The sequence below is a fragment of the Capricornis sumatraensis genome, chromosome 4 (assembly GCF_032405125.1).
Source record: "Capricornis sumatraensis isolate serow.1 chromosome 4, serow.2, whole genome shotgun sequence".
Classification (NCBI taxonomy): domain Eukaryota; kingdom Metazoa; phylum Chordata; class Mammalia; order Artiodactyla; family Bovidae; genus Capricornis; species Capricornis sumatraensis.
Genome location: NC_091072.1, coordinates 117,210,047 through 117,228,485, shown reverse-complemented (window position 1 = coordinate 117,228,485; position 18,439 = coordinate 117,210,047). Strand labels below are relative to the sequence as shown.

The following is an 18,439-nucleotide window of genomic DNA, read 5'->3' as shown; positions in this document are numbered from 1 at the left end:
ATTTTGGGGCCTCTTGCCTTCTTAGGTGACCCACACTTCTCCCAGGGCCAGTCTCACCTTTTGAGATGGATTGCATTCTGTCTGTGGAGTGTGTGTCTGTCTAAGTAAATCCACTTCTTACCTATCACTTTGCCTCTCACTGCATTCTTTCTGTGCTGAGACATAAAGAACTTGAGATTCAATAAGTCCTGAGACCAGGTATGTGCTTTCAATTAAAAGAGAATGGGTTCAAGTCTCAATCTGAAATATGCGGTTTCAGTACCTTTCAAAAAATGACCCTTTCGCTTCTCTCATGCCTCTAGTCCACACAGCTAGAATAGGATCCTATTGGATCCTGACTCAGATATATCTAACAGGAAACCGTTATTATTATTGTTGTTAGCTGAAACCTCTTTGAAAAGCTGATGAAAACAATGAATGTTTTGCCTGGGAAAAATAAACACACACACACACACACACACACACACACACACACAATCTTGCTTACTCTTTTCAGAGTTCCCTGACTTCCTGCAAGCTGGGTTAAGAACTTCTGGGATAGAGTCTGGGATGAACATAGCTGCTCCAGATCAGAAGTTGAAGGAGGTAGAAGGGAGAGTTGGTAAAGTGACTTTTTTCTTAATACCTGGGCTTACCATCTACCACAATGCATTATCTTATTTGGACTTCCCTGCTGCCTAAGTGGTAAAGAATACCCTGACACTGCAGGAGAAGCAAGAGACAGGGGTTTAATTCCTTTGTTGGAAAGATCCCCTGGAGTAGGAAATGGCAACTGACTCCAGGATTCTTGCCTGGAGAGTCCTATGGACAAAGGAGCCTAGCAGGCTACAGTCTGTGGGGTTGCAAAGAGTTGGATACAGCTGAGTATGCATACTCTCCTCTTTCACTTTCATCAACAGGCTCTTTAGTTCTTCTTCAGTTACTGCCATAAAGGTGGTGTCATCTGCATATCTGAGGTTATTGATATTTCTCCTGGCAATCTTGATTCCAGCTTGTGCTTCTTCCAGCCCAGGGCTTCTTATGACGTACTCTGCATATAAGTTAAATAAGCAGGGTGACATGGGAAATAGATGGGGAAACAGTGGAAATAGTGTCAGACTTTATTTTGGGGGGCTCCAAAATGACTGCAGATGGTGATTGCAGCCATGAAATTAAAAGACGCTTACTCCTTGGAAGGAAAGTTATGACCAACCTAGATAGCATATTCAAAAGCAGAGATGTTACTTTGCCAACAAAGGTCCGTCCATTCAAGGCAATGGTTTTTCCAGTGGTCATGTGTAGATGTGAGAGTTGGACTGTGAAGAAAGCTGAGTGCCGAAGAATTGATGCTTTTGAACTGTGGTGTTGGAGAAGACTCTTGAGAATCCCACGGACTGCAAGGAGATCCAACTAGTCCATCCTAAAGGAGATCAGTCCTGGGTGTTCATTGGAAGGACTGATGCTAAAGCTGAAAGTCCAATATTTTGGCCATCTTATGCGAAGAGTTGACTCATTGGAAAGGAGTGATGCTGGGAGGGATTGGGGGCAGGAGGAGAAGGGGACGACAGAGGATGAGATGGCTGGATGACATCACTGACTGGATGGACATGAGTTTGAGTAGACTCCATGAGTTGGTGATGGACAGGGAGGCCTGGCGTGCTGTGATTCATGGGGTTGCAAACAGTTGGACACGACTGAGCGACTGAACTGAACTGAACTGGAGTCTGCACATGCACATGCTTATTAACTCGTGTAATAGAGAAACTGTCAGACACAAGAAACTCACTCTCCAAGGAACAGATGCACAGAGGGAATGTGTTTCTCTCTCTCTCTTTTTTCATTTGGTTGCACCGGGTCTTAGTTGCGGCATGCAGGATTTTTGATTTTCATTGGCAGCATGAGGGATCTTTAGCTGTGGCATGTGAAACCTAGTTCCTGACTAGGGATTGAACCCAATCCCCCCGCATTGGGAGCTTGGAGTCTTAGCCACTGGACCACCAGGGAAGTCCTGGTAATGTGTCTCTTGCCCAAGTTTTCACAGCTGGTAAGAGTGCTAAAGTGATTCACTTGCCCCATAGATATAAGGTAAAGGGAAGAAAATAGTTCTTGGGGCCGGGGGAGGAAAGGAATACCTAGAGTGGAAGAGGTGGCCCCCCAAAACCAACGTTCACATCTGTACTGAAGCTGAGGCATTCTGGTCACCTGAACCCCTTATGCTTGGAGGGCGGATGTGTGACTAGCAAAGGGGATGGAGCCTGGGAAGGTTATTTTTGTGTGTCAACATGACTGGCCCACAAGGTAACTGTATATTCAGCTTCACATCATTCTGAGTATATCTGGGTATTTCTGGATGAGATGAACATTGTGATCAGTAGACTGAGTAAAGCAGATGGCCCTCCCCCACGTGGGTGGACCTCAACCAGTCCATTGAGGGCTGCATAGAACAAAACTGTGGGGGAAGGAAGAATTTGCTCTCTCTGCCTGATTGTCTTTGAGCTGGAACGTGGAGCTTCTGCCTTCAGTCTCACACTGAAGCTGATATCCTCTTTTCTCCTGGGTCTCCATTTTCAGTTGGACAACTGCTGCTCATGGGACTTTCCAGCTTCCATAACTGTGAAAGTCAATTCCTTATATTAAAAAAAAATCAATTTCTCTTTTTCCTTCTCTCCCTCTTTCTTAGGCTTTTCAGCATAGAGTGAGGCTGACTTTCTAAATGGGTCCCTTGCAAGGTCCTGGGAAGATGAACTGTGACAAGAGCTTACTATCTTTCCCTTCATCCAAACCAGAAATGACAACATCCCTCCACAGCCCAGCAGAATAACCAAAGACACTAAATTCTGTTTACAGTTTTAAAGAAATGTTTCTATATTTCTATTCCTCTTTAGAACATTCATATCAATGCTAAACAGAATGTGTTAGCCATGGGCTTCTTGCAAGTTCATTGAGCGAATGTTCTGCCTGCAGGGGAAGGTCAGCATTACCCTTTTGGTCATCCTGGACTGAGCTCCAGTGGGTAGAGCCTCAGTTGTTCATGCCAATATCCAGTTCCATTTATGAAGCACTCAGTAGGTGCTTAATAAGTGTCTTCTGAGTGAATGAACAAACAACCTCTCCTTGGCCTTCTCTGTGCTTCTGTTCTTATCATGGCTCATCTCACCAAGGAGAGGGCCAGAAGGGTGCTCAGGAGTCATCTTGTGCAACTGCCTGTGCTACAGATGAAGTCCAGAGGGGCAAGCGACTGACTGGAGGCCACACAACCACACAGAGGAAGCACAGGTGCAAGTGGTCAACCTCCTCCTTCCAGCGCTTATCCTGAGACCTCACATAACGTCTGTTGTCTGAAGCAGGAGGGCCACATTGGTCAAGAGAGAGGAGAGCTTCCCTTACTGGTCACCTGGCTGCTGAATCCGAAGCAACCAGCCAAAGGACACGCTCAGGGTGGCTTCCTGAACTGTGGGTCATCTCTGAATCATGAGATTGATTCCCCCAGAGACCTGGTTACTTTCCCGCCACCTGTTTTCACCTGGAGAGGAGAGAGGCTCCACTCAGAAGAGGATGTCCAGTCTCTGTTATGGAGGTGGTACAGATGATGCCTCCTCTGGGGTGCGGAGGTGGGAACAAAGCAGAGTGTAGGGATGCAGGTCTGCTGGATGATGAGAGGGCCTGGCAGAGGCTGTGTCTCCCATGGGTGGCATGGGAGGAGCGCGATCTGGGTGGGGAGCCAGGCAGAGGTCAGTTGACCTTGAGCTGGTGGACAGCACCTGGTGAGAGGAAGCAGCCTGGGCTGTGCAGGGAGTGGCAGCATGGTGCCCTGTCAGAAGGAAAGGCCAGGAGAGAGGTCAGCCTTGAGTTTTACTCCACACTGTCCCTCCACTTCCCAACATTTCCTGGTGACTCTCTGGCAGCTCGGGGTGGATAGGAAGACCAACCTGGGAAGAAGTGCTTGCCCAAGGGGGCCAGGAAATCTGGTCCTCATTCCAGCATTTACAGCAACTGTTTGTCTCGGAAAAGTCACTTTGCTTCTCAGAGTCCAGTTTCTGCATCAGCAAAAATGGATAAATTAAAAATCCTGCCTCATAGAGTCATTGTGGGTTTGTACAAATCGTTAACCACGGGACTGTCCATTTTGTGCACTGCTGCCTCGCCTCTGTTTAGCATCTGGTTCAGTTTAGTTCAGTCGCTCAGTCGTGTCCGATTCTTTGTGACCCCATGGACTGCAGCACACTAGGCCTCCCTGTCCATCACCAACTCCCAGAGTGTACTCGAACTCATGTCCATTGAGTTGGTGATGCCATCCAACCACCTCATCCTCTGTTGTCCCCTTCTCCTCCCACCTTCAATCTTTCCCCACATCAGGGTCTTTTCAAATGAGTCAGTTCCTCACATCAGGTGGCCAAAATATTGGAGTTTCAACTTCAACATCAATCCTTCCAATGAATATTCAGAACTGGATCTGAATCCAGTACTAGCATCTGGTACACACTCCAAATCTGTTGACTCGATGAACGGTTTAATTTTAGTGACCACTTTCTGGGTGGCAGACATTCTTCAAAACTTGGTCATTTCATCCTCATCAAATCTATGACTGTCCTCTGAGGGGCACAGTGACTCTTCCAGGTCACATACTGCTTAGGTCAGAGCTGCAATTCGAATCTTGGCAGCCTGACTCCGGAGCCAATGGGCTCCATTCCCACACAACGCCCTTTACTCTGTGACCCTGCTCCATAGACTGGGACGTTTTACACAAGTAATACAAGTCAGTCTCTGGAAGAGGGAGAGGACTGTGATGGTCATTCAGTGGATGAGGACACAGGGACAGGGGCAGAGACTTCCAGCAGGTTTCCCAGGCATCCGTGCCCACGCTCTTTCTAAAAGAATTGTCAGTGTTTACAGGGGAGTTTGAGTGAGCTCCGGAGTTCGTGATGGACAGGGAAGCCTGGCGTACCACAGTCCATGGGGTCGCAAAGAGTTGGACTCAACTGTTGGACTCTACTGACTGAACTGAACTGAACTAAACTGAACAGTGAACAGAGCCCAAGAGGTGTTCCAATCTGGATGAGATGGTCCCAGACAGTGACCTCGCCCCCAGCCCCGCCCCCGGGTGCCTCAGCCACTCACGGCCACGTCCGGGTTTGTGGGCGGGGCCAAGCCGGCCTCCCTTGGCAGTTGCGAAGCCCCAAGGCTGTTTGTCTTCTCCTGCTTCCGCCATTTGGCTCGCTGATTCTGGAACCAGATCTGAGATGAAGGCGAGAGAGAATGGAGATAAGCAAAGGGTTTTTCTCCATCCAGTTCCTCTCCTTAAAATACATGATGACGGCATCTTCCAGGGACTGTCCCTTTACAGTTTGGAAAGGTCAACGGCAGCCACGATTTCTTTGGATCTGATCTGCCTTGGGAGAGGGGATCCGAGGTCACAACCTTCCATGCCTACAGGGGCTGGGGGGCTCATAGGAGGGAACGTGAACCAGCAGGGTGCCCCGTAACTGGGAGTGGTTCACTGGGCGGGGGTGGGGGGGTGGGTGGGTAAACAGAGGCTGAAGTGGGCAGCGTCTCAGCCTCAGCCAATAGCCACCATGTGGAAATGTGAGGCCCGCGCTGCAGCTTCATCTAACTTCTAAGGCAGAAATCTTGATTTTTCTGTGAAAGCTCTGAGATTTAAAAACCATGCAGATCAGAGAAAACCCATCCGTGGGCTCTTGCCTGCTGGTGGGCCACCCGCTTGCAACCCCAGTGGGCCCTCTGGTATCCATAGGTTGACTATTGAGGGTTGCCTGTATTCATGGGCACCCTGACTGTCTGCGACACATGGCCATTTGCCCTTGGTCATTCTGCTGAGACAGCTGCTGAATTCTGGGCTTTACGCTAACGTAGATGCTACCCACCTAGTTGGCGACTGATTTCAAATGGGAAGTAAAAGAGGAGAAGTCCAGACAGGGGTGGGCCTTGACCAGACGAAAAGTAGGCTTGGGTGATATGAAGGGTGGAATATTGATGTGGACCCTGGTGCAGATTTTGAATTTAATAAGTCCATGGTATATTTCAAGAAAGTATTGAAATATAATTGATTTACAATATTGTGTTAGTTTCAGATGTACAGCAAAGTGGTTCAGTTGTATTTATACATACAAATATATGTATTCCTTTTTAACATTCTCTTCCATTATAGCTTATTACAAGATGTTGAAAGGTGGAGAGGAGAAGGGATAAATTAGGAGATTGGGATTAACATATACACACTACTGTATATAAAATAGATAGCAAAGACCTACTGTATATCACAGGGAACTCTGCTCAGTACTCTGTAATAACCTTATACGGGATAAGAATCTGCAAAAGAATAGATCTATGTAATGTGTAACTAAATTACTTTGTTGTACACCTGAAACTAACACAACATTGTAAATCAAATATACTCCAATATAAAATAAAAATTGTATTTTTCTGTTTTTCAAAGATTATTTTTTGGTTCATTAAAAATTAAGTTATAAAAAAAAGATGTTGAGTATAGTTCCCCCATCATATTTGTTAAAAAAAATGAAGAGTGATTTAGAAAACTGTTTTAGAGAGAGTGAAAATATATAACAATTGGTTTTGGATTTGCTAGAGCAATAGTTGCAGAACTGGGGATGTGTAAAGAGAGTTGGACATACCATTGGTGAGGGGCTACTGTATATCTAACCACAGAGGAAGCCTAGACACTCAGGTTGGGGGAAGAAATGACAGATTACAGATCAGGTCTCTGACCATGGAGGGTCTTTGCCACTTCTCTGTGCTGCTGCCAAAGTGATACCCATGTGTTCCAAGTCAGAGGTTGGCAGAGTTAACCTGTTTTTGTATAGCCCTTGTGCTACGTATGGTTTACACATTTTTAAGTGGTTGGGAAAAAGACTCTAAATTTGGTGACATGCAAATGACACAAAATTCAAATTTTAGTGCTCATCAGTAAAGTTTGTTGGAACATGCTCATTTGTTTATATGTTGTAAACTATAGCTGTTTTTGTGCTACAAGGGCAGAATTGAATAGTTATGACTGTGACCACATGGCCTCACAAAGCCTGACATAATTAGCACCTTGTCCCTTACAGAAGTCTGTTGAGCCCTAGTCTAGATTGTCAAGACCTATTTTGAGGCTGTGTGGTGAATAATGCTTTGGAACTACAGTCAAGTGGGGGAGAAGGGAGTGGAAGCAGATGCCAATGGCCATTATCATAAGACCCCCTCCATGTCTATTCTCCAAGGAGAGAAAGCATCTATCTTATAACTATGGTGACCTCATTTCCTGGAAAATGATATTTGGACAGAATAACTGTATTCATGGGATAAAGCCAATGGAAAATTTCAGATGGGGCAGTCCCAGAGAGTGCAGGATACCTGGGGTCTCACCCATGCCTCCAAGGGCATTGATGAAGGGGGTTGAGGGTGGGGATGGTTGTACCTGCACACGAGCTTCCGGGAGGTTGATCCTGGCCGCCAGCTGGTTGCGGACGTGGACGTCAGGATAGTGAGTGAAGTGGAAGATCTTTTCCAGCTCCTGCAGCTGCTCTGTGGTGAAGGTGGTTCGGATCCTCCGCTTACCCTTCTTCCCCTCTGGAGGGAGGAGGGTCCAAGCTAGGTTAGTGACCTTCGTCTCAGTGAAGCTTTTGTGCTGCCTTGTACCCATTAAACCAGTGTTGCCACTACTTGGCCTCTGGCTTCTTAGGCTTGGACTGTTATAATGTTCTCTCTCCTAGAAACCCTCCCCCTAGGTTGACTTCCTCTATCCATTATGGATAGTGTGGCCAAGATGACCTTCTAGAAACTTCTTTGATTGTCCTTTCTGCTGCTCAGATGCCTTCAAGCAAATTTCCCTTATCTGTAACAAGGAATGGCAAACCACAGCCTGGGGGTCACATCTGGCCCACTGTCTGTTTTTAGAAATAAAGTTTTATTGACACACAGCCTGACACATAGGTTTATGTATTGTCTATGGCTGTTTTTGTGCTATAATGGCAGAGTTGTGTTGCTGAAACAGAGACTGCAAAATCTAAAATAATTACCACCTAGCCCTTTACAGAAACACCTCAGCAGTCAGCCCCTGACAATGGGGACTGTTTCCAGCCACCTGTCCAGTCTCAGGCCCGCTCAGGGATGCTACATTATAGGTGGGACCTAGTGCAAAAGGAGAAAAAAAGCTTTTTCCTTTCTTCCACAGTCTCTCTCTCAACCAGTCATGGTGGTCTTTCACTTGCTACTTAAGGCCCTTCTCCCTCAGGCGCAAGAATACTAACATGCACACGATGTGGGTGGCAGAGGTCACAGGATTGAGGGGGTATGGGGAAATAGGACTGAGAAGCAGCCCATCCCAGGAAGCAAGGAGGTGGTGAGAGGGGCACTGAGCATGAGTTGACGCCCCAGGATCCTGGTCCTTGCTTGGGCCATATTTTATTTACTCTCTGGGCCTCAGTCTCCCAATCTGCAGAATGGAGGAGAGGAGAGGATTTGAATGATCAAATCACAAAGGCCAGATCCACCCTGGCACTCTGCAGTTCTCTTTCTCTTCAGGTGGAGGCTTGAAAGACCTGGCCTCAGCCTTGCCTGGGGGCCCAGTTGGCTGGGCAAAAGGTAGATGGATGAAGGAGAGATTTATGCTGAGGATAACACTTCTGGCTGAGTTACTCCTGCATTTCTAAGAATTGACAAGTGCCTTCCGTAGTCTGCCCTTCTTTTAAATCTCTGATTTTATTTTATCTATTTTTTATTGGAGTATAATTGCTTTACAATGTTATGTTAGTTTCTGTTGTACAACAAAGTGAATCAGCTATGTTGTTGTTCAGTTGCTATGATGTGTATGACTCATTGGGCCTGCGTGGACAGCAGCACATGAAGTTTCCCTGTCCTCCACTATCTCCAGGAGTTTGCTCAGATTCATGCCCATTGAGTTGGTGATGCTATCTAACCATCCCATTCTCTGCCACCCCCCTCTCCTTTTGCCTTCATTCTTTCCCAGCATCAGGGTCTTTTCCAGTGAGTCAGCTCTTCACATCAAGTGGCCAAATTATTGGAGAAACAGCTATATGTATACATATTTCCCCCTCCCTCTTAAACTTCTACCATCTCACCCCTCTAGGTCATCACAGCTCAGTGAGCTGAGCTCCCGGTGCTATACTGCAGGTTTCTACAAGCTATCTCTTCTATACATGGTGGTGCGCTTGTGTCTGGGGTAGGAAATAGCAAACCAGTCCAGCATTCTTGCCTGCAAAGGACAGAGGAGCCTGGGGGGCTACAGTCTATGGGATCACAAGAGTTGGACACAACTTAGAGACTAAACCACCAGTGTACTTATGTTAGTGCTATTCTCCCAATTCAGCCCACTCTTCCCACCCCACTGTGCCCATTTGTTCGTTCCCTACATCTGTGTCCCTATTCCTGCCCTGCAAATAGGTTCATCTGTACCATTTTTCTAGATCCCATACACACACACACATACACACACACACACACACACACACACACACACACACTTTAATACATGAAATTTGTTTTTCTCTCTGACTTACTTCATTCTCTATGACAGACTCTAGGTCCAGCCACTCATCTCACCCCTTCCAACTACCCCTCATTGTTATTAGTCCATTTTTTTTTATTCCCTCAAAGTAATTTTACTCATTTTCCTGACTCTTGGAAGCTTCTTGGGGGTTGTGGACAGTGAAATTTCAAGCATAATTACCCCTTAGAGGAAGTTGTTGGATTGTGAACCAGCTGATATGATCTGATCTCTTACCTATTCTATCTCCCTTTCCCTCCTCAAGTCCATTGTACTTTTTAATAAAAAAAAAAAGAGAGAGAGAGAGAGATATTCTGCGTTTAGAGCTGGTGGTGCATTTAAGGGGTAGAGCCAAACCCAACCAGAATTGGTGTGGACAGAAATGGAAGGTATGAATCCATTGCCAAGGCCTTACTGAATGTCTTTTGTGCTAGGCACAGAGGGCCTGTCTGCAGGAGTACAAAAATGAACAAACTGCGCTGACAGTATCTCATTCATTCATTCACCAGGTCACTGTTTTAGATAATTGTAATGACACAGTGCAGTTTTATAGAAAATTGCCAAAAAGTTCACAGAATGGAAGATTTCAGGTTGGATGGGCAAACAGAGGTTCAGGATAACATGGATCTGGGATTCTTCTAAGAATATAGAACTTTGGAATAGAGGATACCGAACCAAAAAGGTAAGGTGTAGAGCTGGAATACAGGAAAGTAAGCAACATGGAGAACAGAGGATTAGAAACAGATTGTAAATTATAACAACAAAAAAGGGTCTTCCTTAGTGTTCCAGTGACTAAGACTCTGTGCTCCCAACACAGGGGGCCGAGCTCGGCCCCTGGTCAGGGAACTAGATCCCACATGCTGCAACTAAGAAGTCAGAATGCTAAATAAATACATATTTTAAAAAGTTATTAAGAAATTAGCAAAATTAAGCCATTTCTTGCCTTTTCCCCAGAAGGAAACTTAGGCAAACAAGTGTCCATGACTAAGTATAGACTCCTTAATAAAATAATTATCTCAAGTTTCCATTTGTGTAACTAGGGAAGGAGCTAATAAGACAAATACAGCTTCCCCTTATTTCCCAGAGGAGCAGAAGGACATAACCTGGAGATAAGGTTATAAGAAAAGGATCTGAGCCCTCCTCGGCAAAATAATGTGATTGTTGACTTTGCAGAGAGGGGCTGCCAGTCAGTTATGAGTCAGTTGAAAAAATATTTATTCTCATTAACTTTGAACTAAACACTCTCAGGATATTATTATATTATTCTTGAGAGATGATGATCTCTCAGTCATGGTGACAGGGTGTATATGTGTGTGTCCAACAGATGTAGTGACTTCTCCTGTAAAGGAAGAGGGTTGTCTAAAATATGCATAGTTGGCTAGATGGAGGCTGAGCCCCAGGTGGACCAGCCTGAAGGACTCAAGGGCCAAAGCCCTTCTCCCAAGACTGAGCATGGGTTCTTGGGGTGTCAGTAGTCAACCCTGATTATCTCCATACAACCCTTCTTGGGATGTTATTTGAAATTGCTGCTGCTGCTAAGTCACTTCAGTCATGTCTGACTCTGTGCAACCCCGTAGACGGCAGCCCACCAGGCTCTTCCGTCCATGGGATTTTCCAGGCAAGAATACTGGAGTGGGTTGCCATTAGTAACCACTATCTGCCTATGGCTATTTAAATCAAATCAAACCAAATAAAAAATATAGTTCTTTAGCCACACTAGTTATAGGTCATAACCACATGTGGCTAGTGGCCACCATATTGGAGAGCATAGATAGAAAGCATTTCCATCATCAGAGAAAGTTCTATTGGATAGGGCTCCCTTATAGGTTTTCCCATTGGGTTCTGGAAAAAGTAATATTCTGGGCCTCACTTTAAGTGTCTCCTTGTGTTGCACTTTCCTCTAATTGCCACATATCTCTAGGAAAATGGGTATCCATCGGTCATAGAGCCGAATTTGATGGTGTTGGGAAAACTGGAATTGCAGGAAAAGTAAGAGAAAGGGAAGGCTGGCCCACATCCATCTCCTTGCTGGTGCCTGGGGAGAAGGATGACCAGTGGAGAGGATGTTGCCCTGGAGCTCCAGGCAGTGACTCAGAGCAGAGTGACCTGCTCGTGGTCCACAGGGAAGCGGGGACAGGGAAGAGCAGAAGCTGAGTGGTTGGCTCAGGAATGGTGAAGGTTGACACTTCAGTTTTCCCATCGAATGCTAGAGCTGCTTTAGGAAAGGAAGGAGGGGGGCCAGCAAGCCTGATGCTTGGGTTATAGACCATAGTAGGTGATAAGAGAGAGGAAGCTGATGAGGGCAGGAAGAACAGCATAAATGAATTATGGAACAGAGAAGAAGGCAGAACACAGGACACTGAACAAACGTAGTATTTTGGAACCAGAAGGAACCTCATTAAACAGGAAGTTGGAACACCCAGTTCATGGATGGAATGCCCATCACACAGGATGATTCTTAATTGTGGAAACAAGATGGGAGTTTCCGGCCCTGGCTCAGAAAGGACAATGGGGGTGTGGAACCCCATCCAAAGACACTCAGGGGAGGGTGGGAAGAGGGGGGATGAAGGAGGCAGGGAACTGCCACCTCTCTCAAGTTGCTCCTCGCAGGTTATTAATTGCTTGAGCTGTGATCACACTTCACTGGGTCTTCAAAGAGACCAAGTCAGCAGAACTTAATTAAACCTGAGCCGTTTAGCACATTGATCATAAGAAATACACAATTTACACAGGTGATTAGGCCACCTAATTATAAACTGATGTTTCTCTGTGCTTGGCTCCCTCCCCTGATTGCTCCTTCTCTGCGGTCTGCTAATCGGCCTTGGCCGCTCAGCTAGAGGCCCCAGGGGCTTTGCAGCTGGGCTAAGACTCCTGAAATGAGCCTTGTCCTTGTCATCCTAAAGCAGCGGTCGGAAGAAGATCCAGGCTCCCACACCCATGGAAGGGAGGACTGGGGAGAAAGCAGATGATACTGTTAAAGGGGAGAGTGAAAAGCCTTGAGTGCCGAGCCAAGGAGCGTGCCTTGCATGCTGTGGGCACAGGCAATTGTGGAGGTCCAGGACCACTCTGAGGAGAAAAGGCTGGCATGTTCTGCCCTGGGAGGTGCCTCTCTGCAAGCCACCTGTCCTGTCTAGAAGGTGTTCTCAGCCTGCTGGAGGGCCGCAAAGGGAGCCTGCCCTTGTTCCTTTCCATTTTATACTTGTGACAAAGCAGGGGACCAAACCTGACACCAGCTAGTAACACTGGGGGAGATTCCCTGATGTGACCTGGAAAGAGCCACAGAACTTGTTTCTGTTCAATGAGAGAGTTCATGTTTAGTTGTCCTTCCTGCCAAGGACTGAGGAGGAGGAAGTCAGCTAACTCTTATCTCTGTGAAAATACACACAGAAGGCCAACCTAAATGCAAACCTGCAGAGTGCCCAGATTAGAGGTAGCCAAAGTCCTTGGTCTTGTAACAGGGAGAAGAGCCACTTCTAGCCAAAAAACTGATGACCAACTACTACCTTACAAGGCATATGTGCATAATCACTCAGTCGTGTCCACGATCCTATGGTCTTTGTGACCCCATGGACTGTAGCCTGCCAGGCTCCTCTGTCCATGGGGATTCTCCAGGCAAGAATACTGGAGTGGCTTGCCATGCCCCCCTCCAGGGGTTGGGATCGAACCCAGGTCTCCCACATTGCAGGTGGGTTCTTTACCATCTGAGCCACCAGGAAAGCCCTGCTACAAGGCATATCTGGGGAAGTAAACACTCTGTAGGAACACAGTAGGGATTTAAAAACTGAAAAAGGAAACTGTGAGAGTTCTACATATGGAGACCAAAAATCATCTATGCAGACTCATAAAAAGGCATCATCTGAGCATGAAACAGTGTGAGAGAAGAAGAGGAACAGCAAGAAGACGGCCCGAGCCCTGAGTCAGGGCTCCCTCTCCCAGGGCCCAGAGCCGAGCAGAAGGCCCACCGTCTTTAGTCCTAGGCAGCGTGGGTGGGGAGGAGAGGATGAGGAAGGAGGGAAGGGGGAAAGAGAGAAGAAAGGGGAAGGCGACGAGGAAGGAGGGGGAATGCGGAAATTGAGGGGGACGAAGAAGTGAGGAAAGACGGAGTGGGTTGAATTGTCTTCCCCTCAAGAAGAAACGTCTCAGTTCTAACCCCTGGTCAAGGCCTCGTGACGGTGGAGTCAGAGTGTGGGACGGCGTGTCTACAGGCACATCACTGTCGTGGATGGTTGCCGGCCACAGGGAGCTGGGACAGAGGCACTGAGCAGGCTTTCCCTTGGGGCTCTGGGAAGAATTAACCCTACCAACACCTTGGCTTTGGACTTCTGGTTCTGAAACTCTAAGCTGATGAGTTTCTGTGGTTTTAGGCCATTCAGTTTGTGGTAATTGGCACAGCCGCTAAAGGAAGCCCATAGAGAGGGAGAGGATGAGGGAAGGAAGAGGAAAAGGAGGACGAAGAAGAGGAAGGAGGAGCGAGGTTTTTTTGTTTTTTTTTTTAAATTGATTTTAACTGGAGGCTAATTACTTCACAATATTGTATTGGTTTTGCCATACATTGACAGGAATCCACCACGGGTGTACATGTGTTCCCCATCCTGAACCCCCCCTCCCACCTCTCTCCCCATGAGGGTTTTAAAGGGCAAAGTTTGGAGACATAAAAAGGCTTGAAAGACTGAAAGTTAGAGAGATGCTCCATGTGCCTGGAGGGTGAGGGGCAGGCAGGCCATGATGGGGGATGAATCTGGGGACCCACAGAGCTGGACTGTAAAGGACGTTGAATGTCACGCCATTAGCTTTAGATACGGGTTGATGAACTACAGCCTGGGGCCAGACCTGGCATTCTGCCTGTAACTGTAAATAAAATTTTATTGGAACATAAACATACCCATTCATTTACACCTTGTCTGCTTTTTAGCTATGACAGTTGTTGTGCAGTCGCTCGGTCACGTCCGGCTCTTTTTTGACCCCATGGACTGTAGCCTGCCAGGCTCCTCTGACCAAGGGATTCTCCAGGTAAGAATACTGGAGGGGGTTGCCATTTTCTTCTTCAGGGATCTTCCCTACCCAGGGATCAAGCTCACGTCTCTCATATCTCCTGTATTGGCAGGCAGGTTCTTTACCACTAGCACCACCTGGGAAGCCCTAAATAAATGCATATATATTAAAAGAAAACCTCGTATCATGACCATAAATGGGTAACTGGTATCATGCATCATAAATAGAAGGTTAGTGTAGAAATCATTACAGGACTATTGACATAAATAATCTTTGTCTTCCTCACCTTCAAAGTCATTTTGAAAATCTCCGGGGGACCCTCATGAGTCTCTTTAGAAACACTGAATTCCTGAGACTTCCCTGGCTGTCCAACGGTTAGGACTCTGCGCTTCCACTGCACAGGGCATGGGTTTGACCCCTGGTTGGGGAAGTAGGATCCTTAACGCTGTGTGGTGTGGCCAAAAAAGTAGAAATGCCGAATTCCAGCCTCGCAGGGAGATGGATGGATTTTAGCCACATTCAGAAATAATCTAGAGCAGATGATCTCAGGCAACCGGGGTTCAATTCTATTGTGACCTACTCATGTCGTTTTTGCTGGTGATTTATCTTCTCTTCTTGGTTTCATCAGCTCTAAGGTGGGGCTCACAACTGTGACAAATGGATGGAAACAATGCCTATCACATTGCATGAGAGCCCAGTCCAATCTTATGACTGCCATTTTCCCAAGCACTTACTCATGTCTCCTCTGGGTCTAGCTGACCAGGAACATACCAGCCGCTTCAGCGGAGGTTTAGCATGACTGGCCTCCTTTTTGTCAACAGCCAGTGTTGGGCTAGGGGAAGGGAAACTGCTCTGGGAAGGGAAATAAGATCTCTCTCTCTCTTCCTCTGCAACAGAGAGGACGGACATAGATTTTACGTAGCTGAAGCAAGAGACACTCAGGTCAGACCCTCGGCAGAATGGTTCCTGTGAACGCTCATTGCTCATTCAGTTCACTGGAAGATATTAATGAACTTCTGACAACTAAGCTGGGACCCTTTCCTATTGATAGAGCCAGCTACTAGGAAACCCACTAGCTCTCTGGGGACACATGACCCCCCCACCCATCGCAGGCTCTTTCCCTTGGCTCACCACCAGTGAGCACCAACCCCCTCTTAGGAGACTCTACCTGGGGGAGGAAGTGGGGCTCCGTGTTTGGGAGGAGAAGGCATCATGGCTTCCCTGAGTTTCTTTCCCTTGGACTGCTGTTGTTTAGTCATTCAGTCACGTCTGACTCTTTGTGACCCCATGGACTGTAGTCCACCAGGCTCCTCTGCCCATGAGATTTCACAGGCAAGAATATTGGAGTGGGTTGCCATTTCCTTCTACAGGGGATCTCCCTGACCCAGGGATCAAACCAGCATCTCCTGCATCGGCAGGAGGATTCTTTACCACTGAGCTGCCAGGGAAGCCTTTCCTTGGATTAAAGCATTAGACAGGAGAGAGGACCAGGACATTCCTGTGGACACTCCAGGCTCATCGCCGGTCAGACTCCAGTGGACCCCCAAGACATCACCAGCTTCATTTTCTCCCTCACTCAGCTGCCTCACTGAAGATGAAGCTGAGGCGAGAATGGAATCGGGCTTGGCTGGGTGGCTCGGCAGGCCGGGGTAGAGCTAAGACTGACTGCGATTGCCTGAATCCTAGGAACATGTATGTTCCCTCCTCCGCCCCCTCCTCAAGCTAGCCCTCAAGGAGGGGCCCGGGATCTGGTCATTGTTATTTGGGGGTAAATCCTGGGGAGGGCACTGGCCTAGGGTGTGATCAGGGTGGGCAGATTTGGGGCAGAGCTTCAGCCACTAGAGGCCGTGCAGGCCGAACTCTGCTTACGAAGGGAAAGAACGTGACAGCCTAAGCCGGTGTTGGGGCGGCTGGGTCTCGGTCCTCTGCCCTGCGGCTGTGTGCCCTGGGGCACCACCTGCCTCTTCTCTTTCACAGATGAGTTTCTCATCAGTCGAGTTTATGATAATTATACTTTTCTGCTGAAGTTAGAGACATGCACAGCCTCCAGGATGGTGCCGACCACAGAGTAAATAAATGGTCACCGGCATTCTCAGCTGCGGCCTGGTTACAGGAACAAGCCCCAGATCCCCGCATCCTGCAGTGAACTGGGCCTTGGTGACTGAATTAGAACAGCTCCATTTCTGGGCTAGGTAGAAAGGTATTTAAGGCTATTGGCCCAGTACCTGACATCTCTCTGAATTTTGGAGTCTTCTCTTCTGTTGATACAGAGCAGCTTTTTCTCTGCCTGAGCCCAGCTGGGGCTTGCAGACCCAGGAGTGGGTAAGAATTGGCAAGAAGACACTTACCTTTGAGCTGGTCCTGTGGGGGTCTCTCCGGCCCCAAATCTGCAGCTGTTGCCTGCCTGGTTCCCTGTCCACTTGTCCCTTCCGGCCTGACCACATCGCTCCTCTCAGCTGGCCTCTTTAAGATATCCTCAATGGAGAAGGACAGGCCCCGCTTCTTTGGGGCCTCATAGCACCCCGAGCTCTTCCTCTCCATCCCCTGTGGAGATCAGAGCCTGCCTTGGTACCCTCCGTGGGCAGCTGTGAGGGGGCAGAGGGGCCAATACCCGTGGAGTGAGGGGTCCTTGCTTTCCTGAAACTCCTGGAATCAAGAGGGTGAGCAGAGGTGAACAGAGATTCTCACATTGGATTATCCAGCACGGTTATGTCTCCATGGGGACTTCTGTGGGTCACCTCAAAACACCTTGGGATCAAAGGTGCTGGTCCCGTCAGGAAAGCTGGAAGGGGCTGTACCTGTGCCCATGGGCTTAGAGCCCTCGTTGACTCAACATCAAGGGAATCGCCATTGCTAAACTGAATTCAGTCCTACTGTGACGGGCCTTCTCCGGGGTGATCACTTTCGCAGTCCCCAGCCTAGGCTAGAGACCCTGAAGTCATGGCCTGTGGGGAACAGGGCAAAAGAGCTGGAAGAGGGAGGCTGCCCCCAGACGAGATCTGGAGGCAAAGTGTCCACCTTTACGCTTTCTCTGTCGTGCGGCTCTTTCCTGCTGGCTCCGGTCAGACCTCTGGGAGGCTGGAGTGCCACCGCCGAGCCCCAGGTGGCCAATCCAGCCCTGGGCCACACTGCAGCTTGAGGGGTGCTCCCAGAAATCCTCCTAGGTTCCTCCGGCTTCTGCTGCTCTCAGATTCCAGAACAGGCCTTCCTCCCAGAGCACCTGCAGGTGGAGGCTTCCAAAGAGGGTCTCAGGGTCACTGCCAGGCTGGCTCTCTGTGCCGGGGCTGGGCTGAAAGCTGGTGTCTGAACCTCCCCTGGTGTCTCTGGTCCAGCCAACACTTTCTTCTGCTCTCTCCCCAACTTCACTGCACAAGCCTCTTGGTAGGCTCCTTCCTGGCTCCTTTCCCTTTCTTTGGGGGTCCTTTCTGTCCCCTTCTTGTTTGCACACCTCTTACCTGCCTCCTGGGTCCTCGCTGAGGGGACCCTTTCCCTCTGTCTAGTAAACTGTCGACTGCAAACTGATAGGATCAACCCGTTCTTGCCAGGAGTTCTGTTCCCAATTACTGTGTAACCAGGGAGGAGGGGGCAGTAAAACGGCTGATAAGAGAAGAAACTTTCCACCCTCCTTGTGGCGGGAGTTGGGGAAGAGGGGTAGGAGGGGAGGGAAACTCAAGGATGGGGCTTGGGGGTCCCAGAGAGGTGTGGTGTTGGGGAGCTGGCCAGGCCAGAGCAGGACACGGGAAGGTGGGAACAGTGAGGCCAGGAAGCGTCCTCAGGCCCCATAAAATGTGTTTGCTCAGCTGGGAGAATTTATGGGTCATATGTGGGCTGGAGGCTGGGCCAGAGTGCGGGCTGCTGGGTATTGGCTGCGGGCGGTCCATTTCAGATGTGCTTTCCTGGACTTGAGGGCCATCTTCTGAGGCCCTTCTGGGGTGTGTGGGGAAA

At 48.3% G+C, this 18,439-nt stretch overlaps 1 protein-coding gene across 1 annotated transcript in view; it reads right to left on the bottom strand.

Moving 5' to 3' along the window:
- ISX (intestine specific homeobox) overlaps nucleotides 1-17,035 on the bottom strand; it is a 145,712-nt gene extending 128,677 nt beyond the window's left edge. The window contains 5 exon segments of the mRNA XM_068971482.1: nucleotides 3,503-3,600; nucleotides 3,602-3,790; nucleotides 5,098-5,214; nucleotides 7,415-7,566; nucleotides 16,843-17,035. Coding sequence (XP_068827583.1) covers nucleotides 3,503-3,600; nucleotides 3,602-3,790; nucleotides 5,098-5,214; nucleotides 7,415-7,566; nucleotides 16,843-17,035 — 749 coding nt within the window.
- Nucleotides 17,036-18,439: the final 1,404 nt, after the last annotated feature.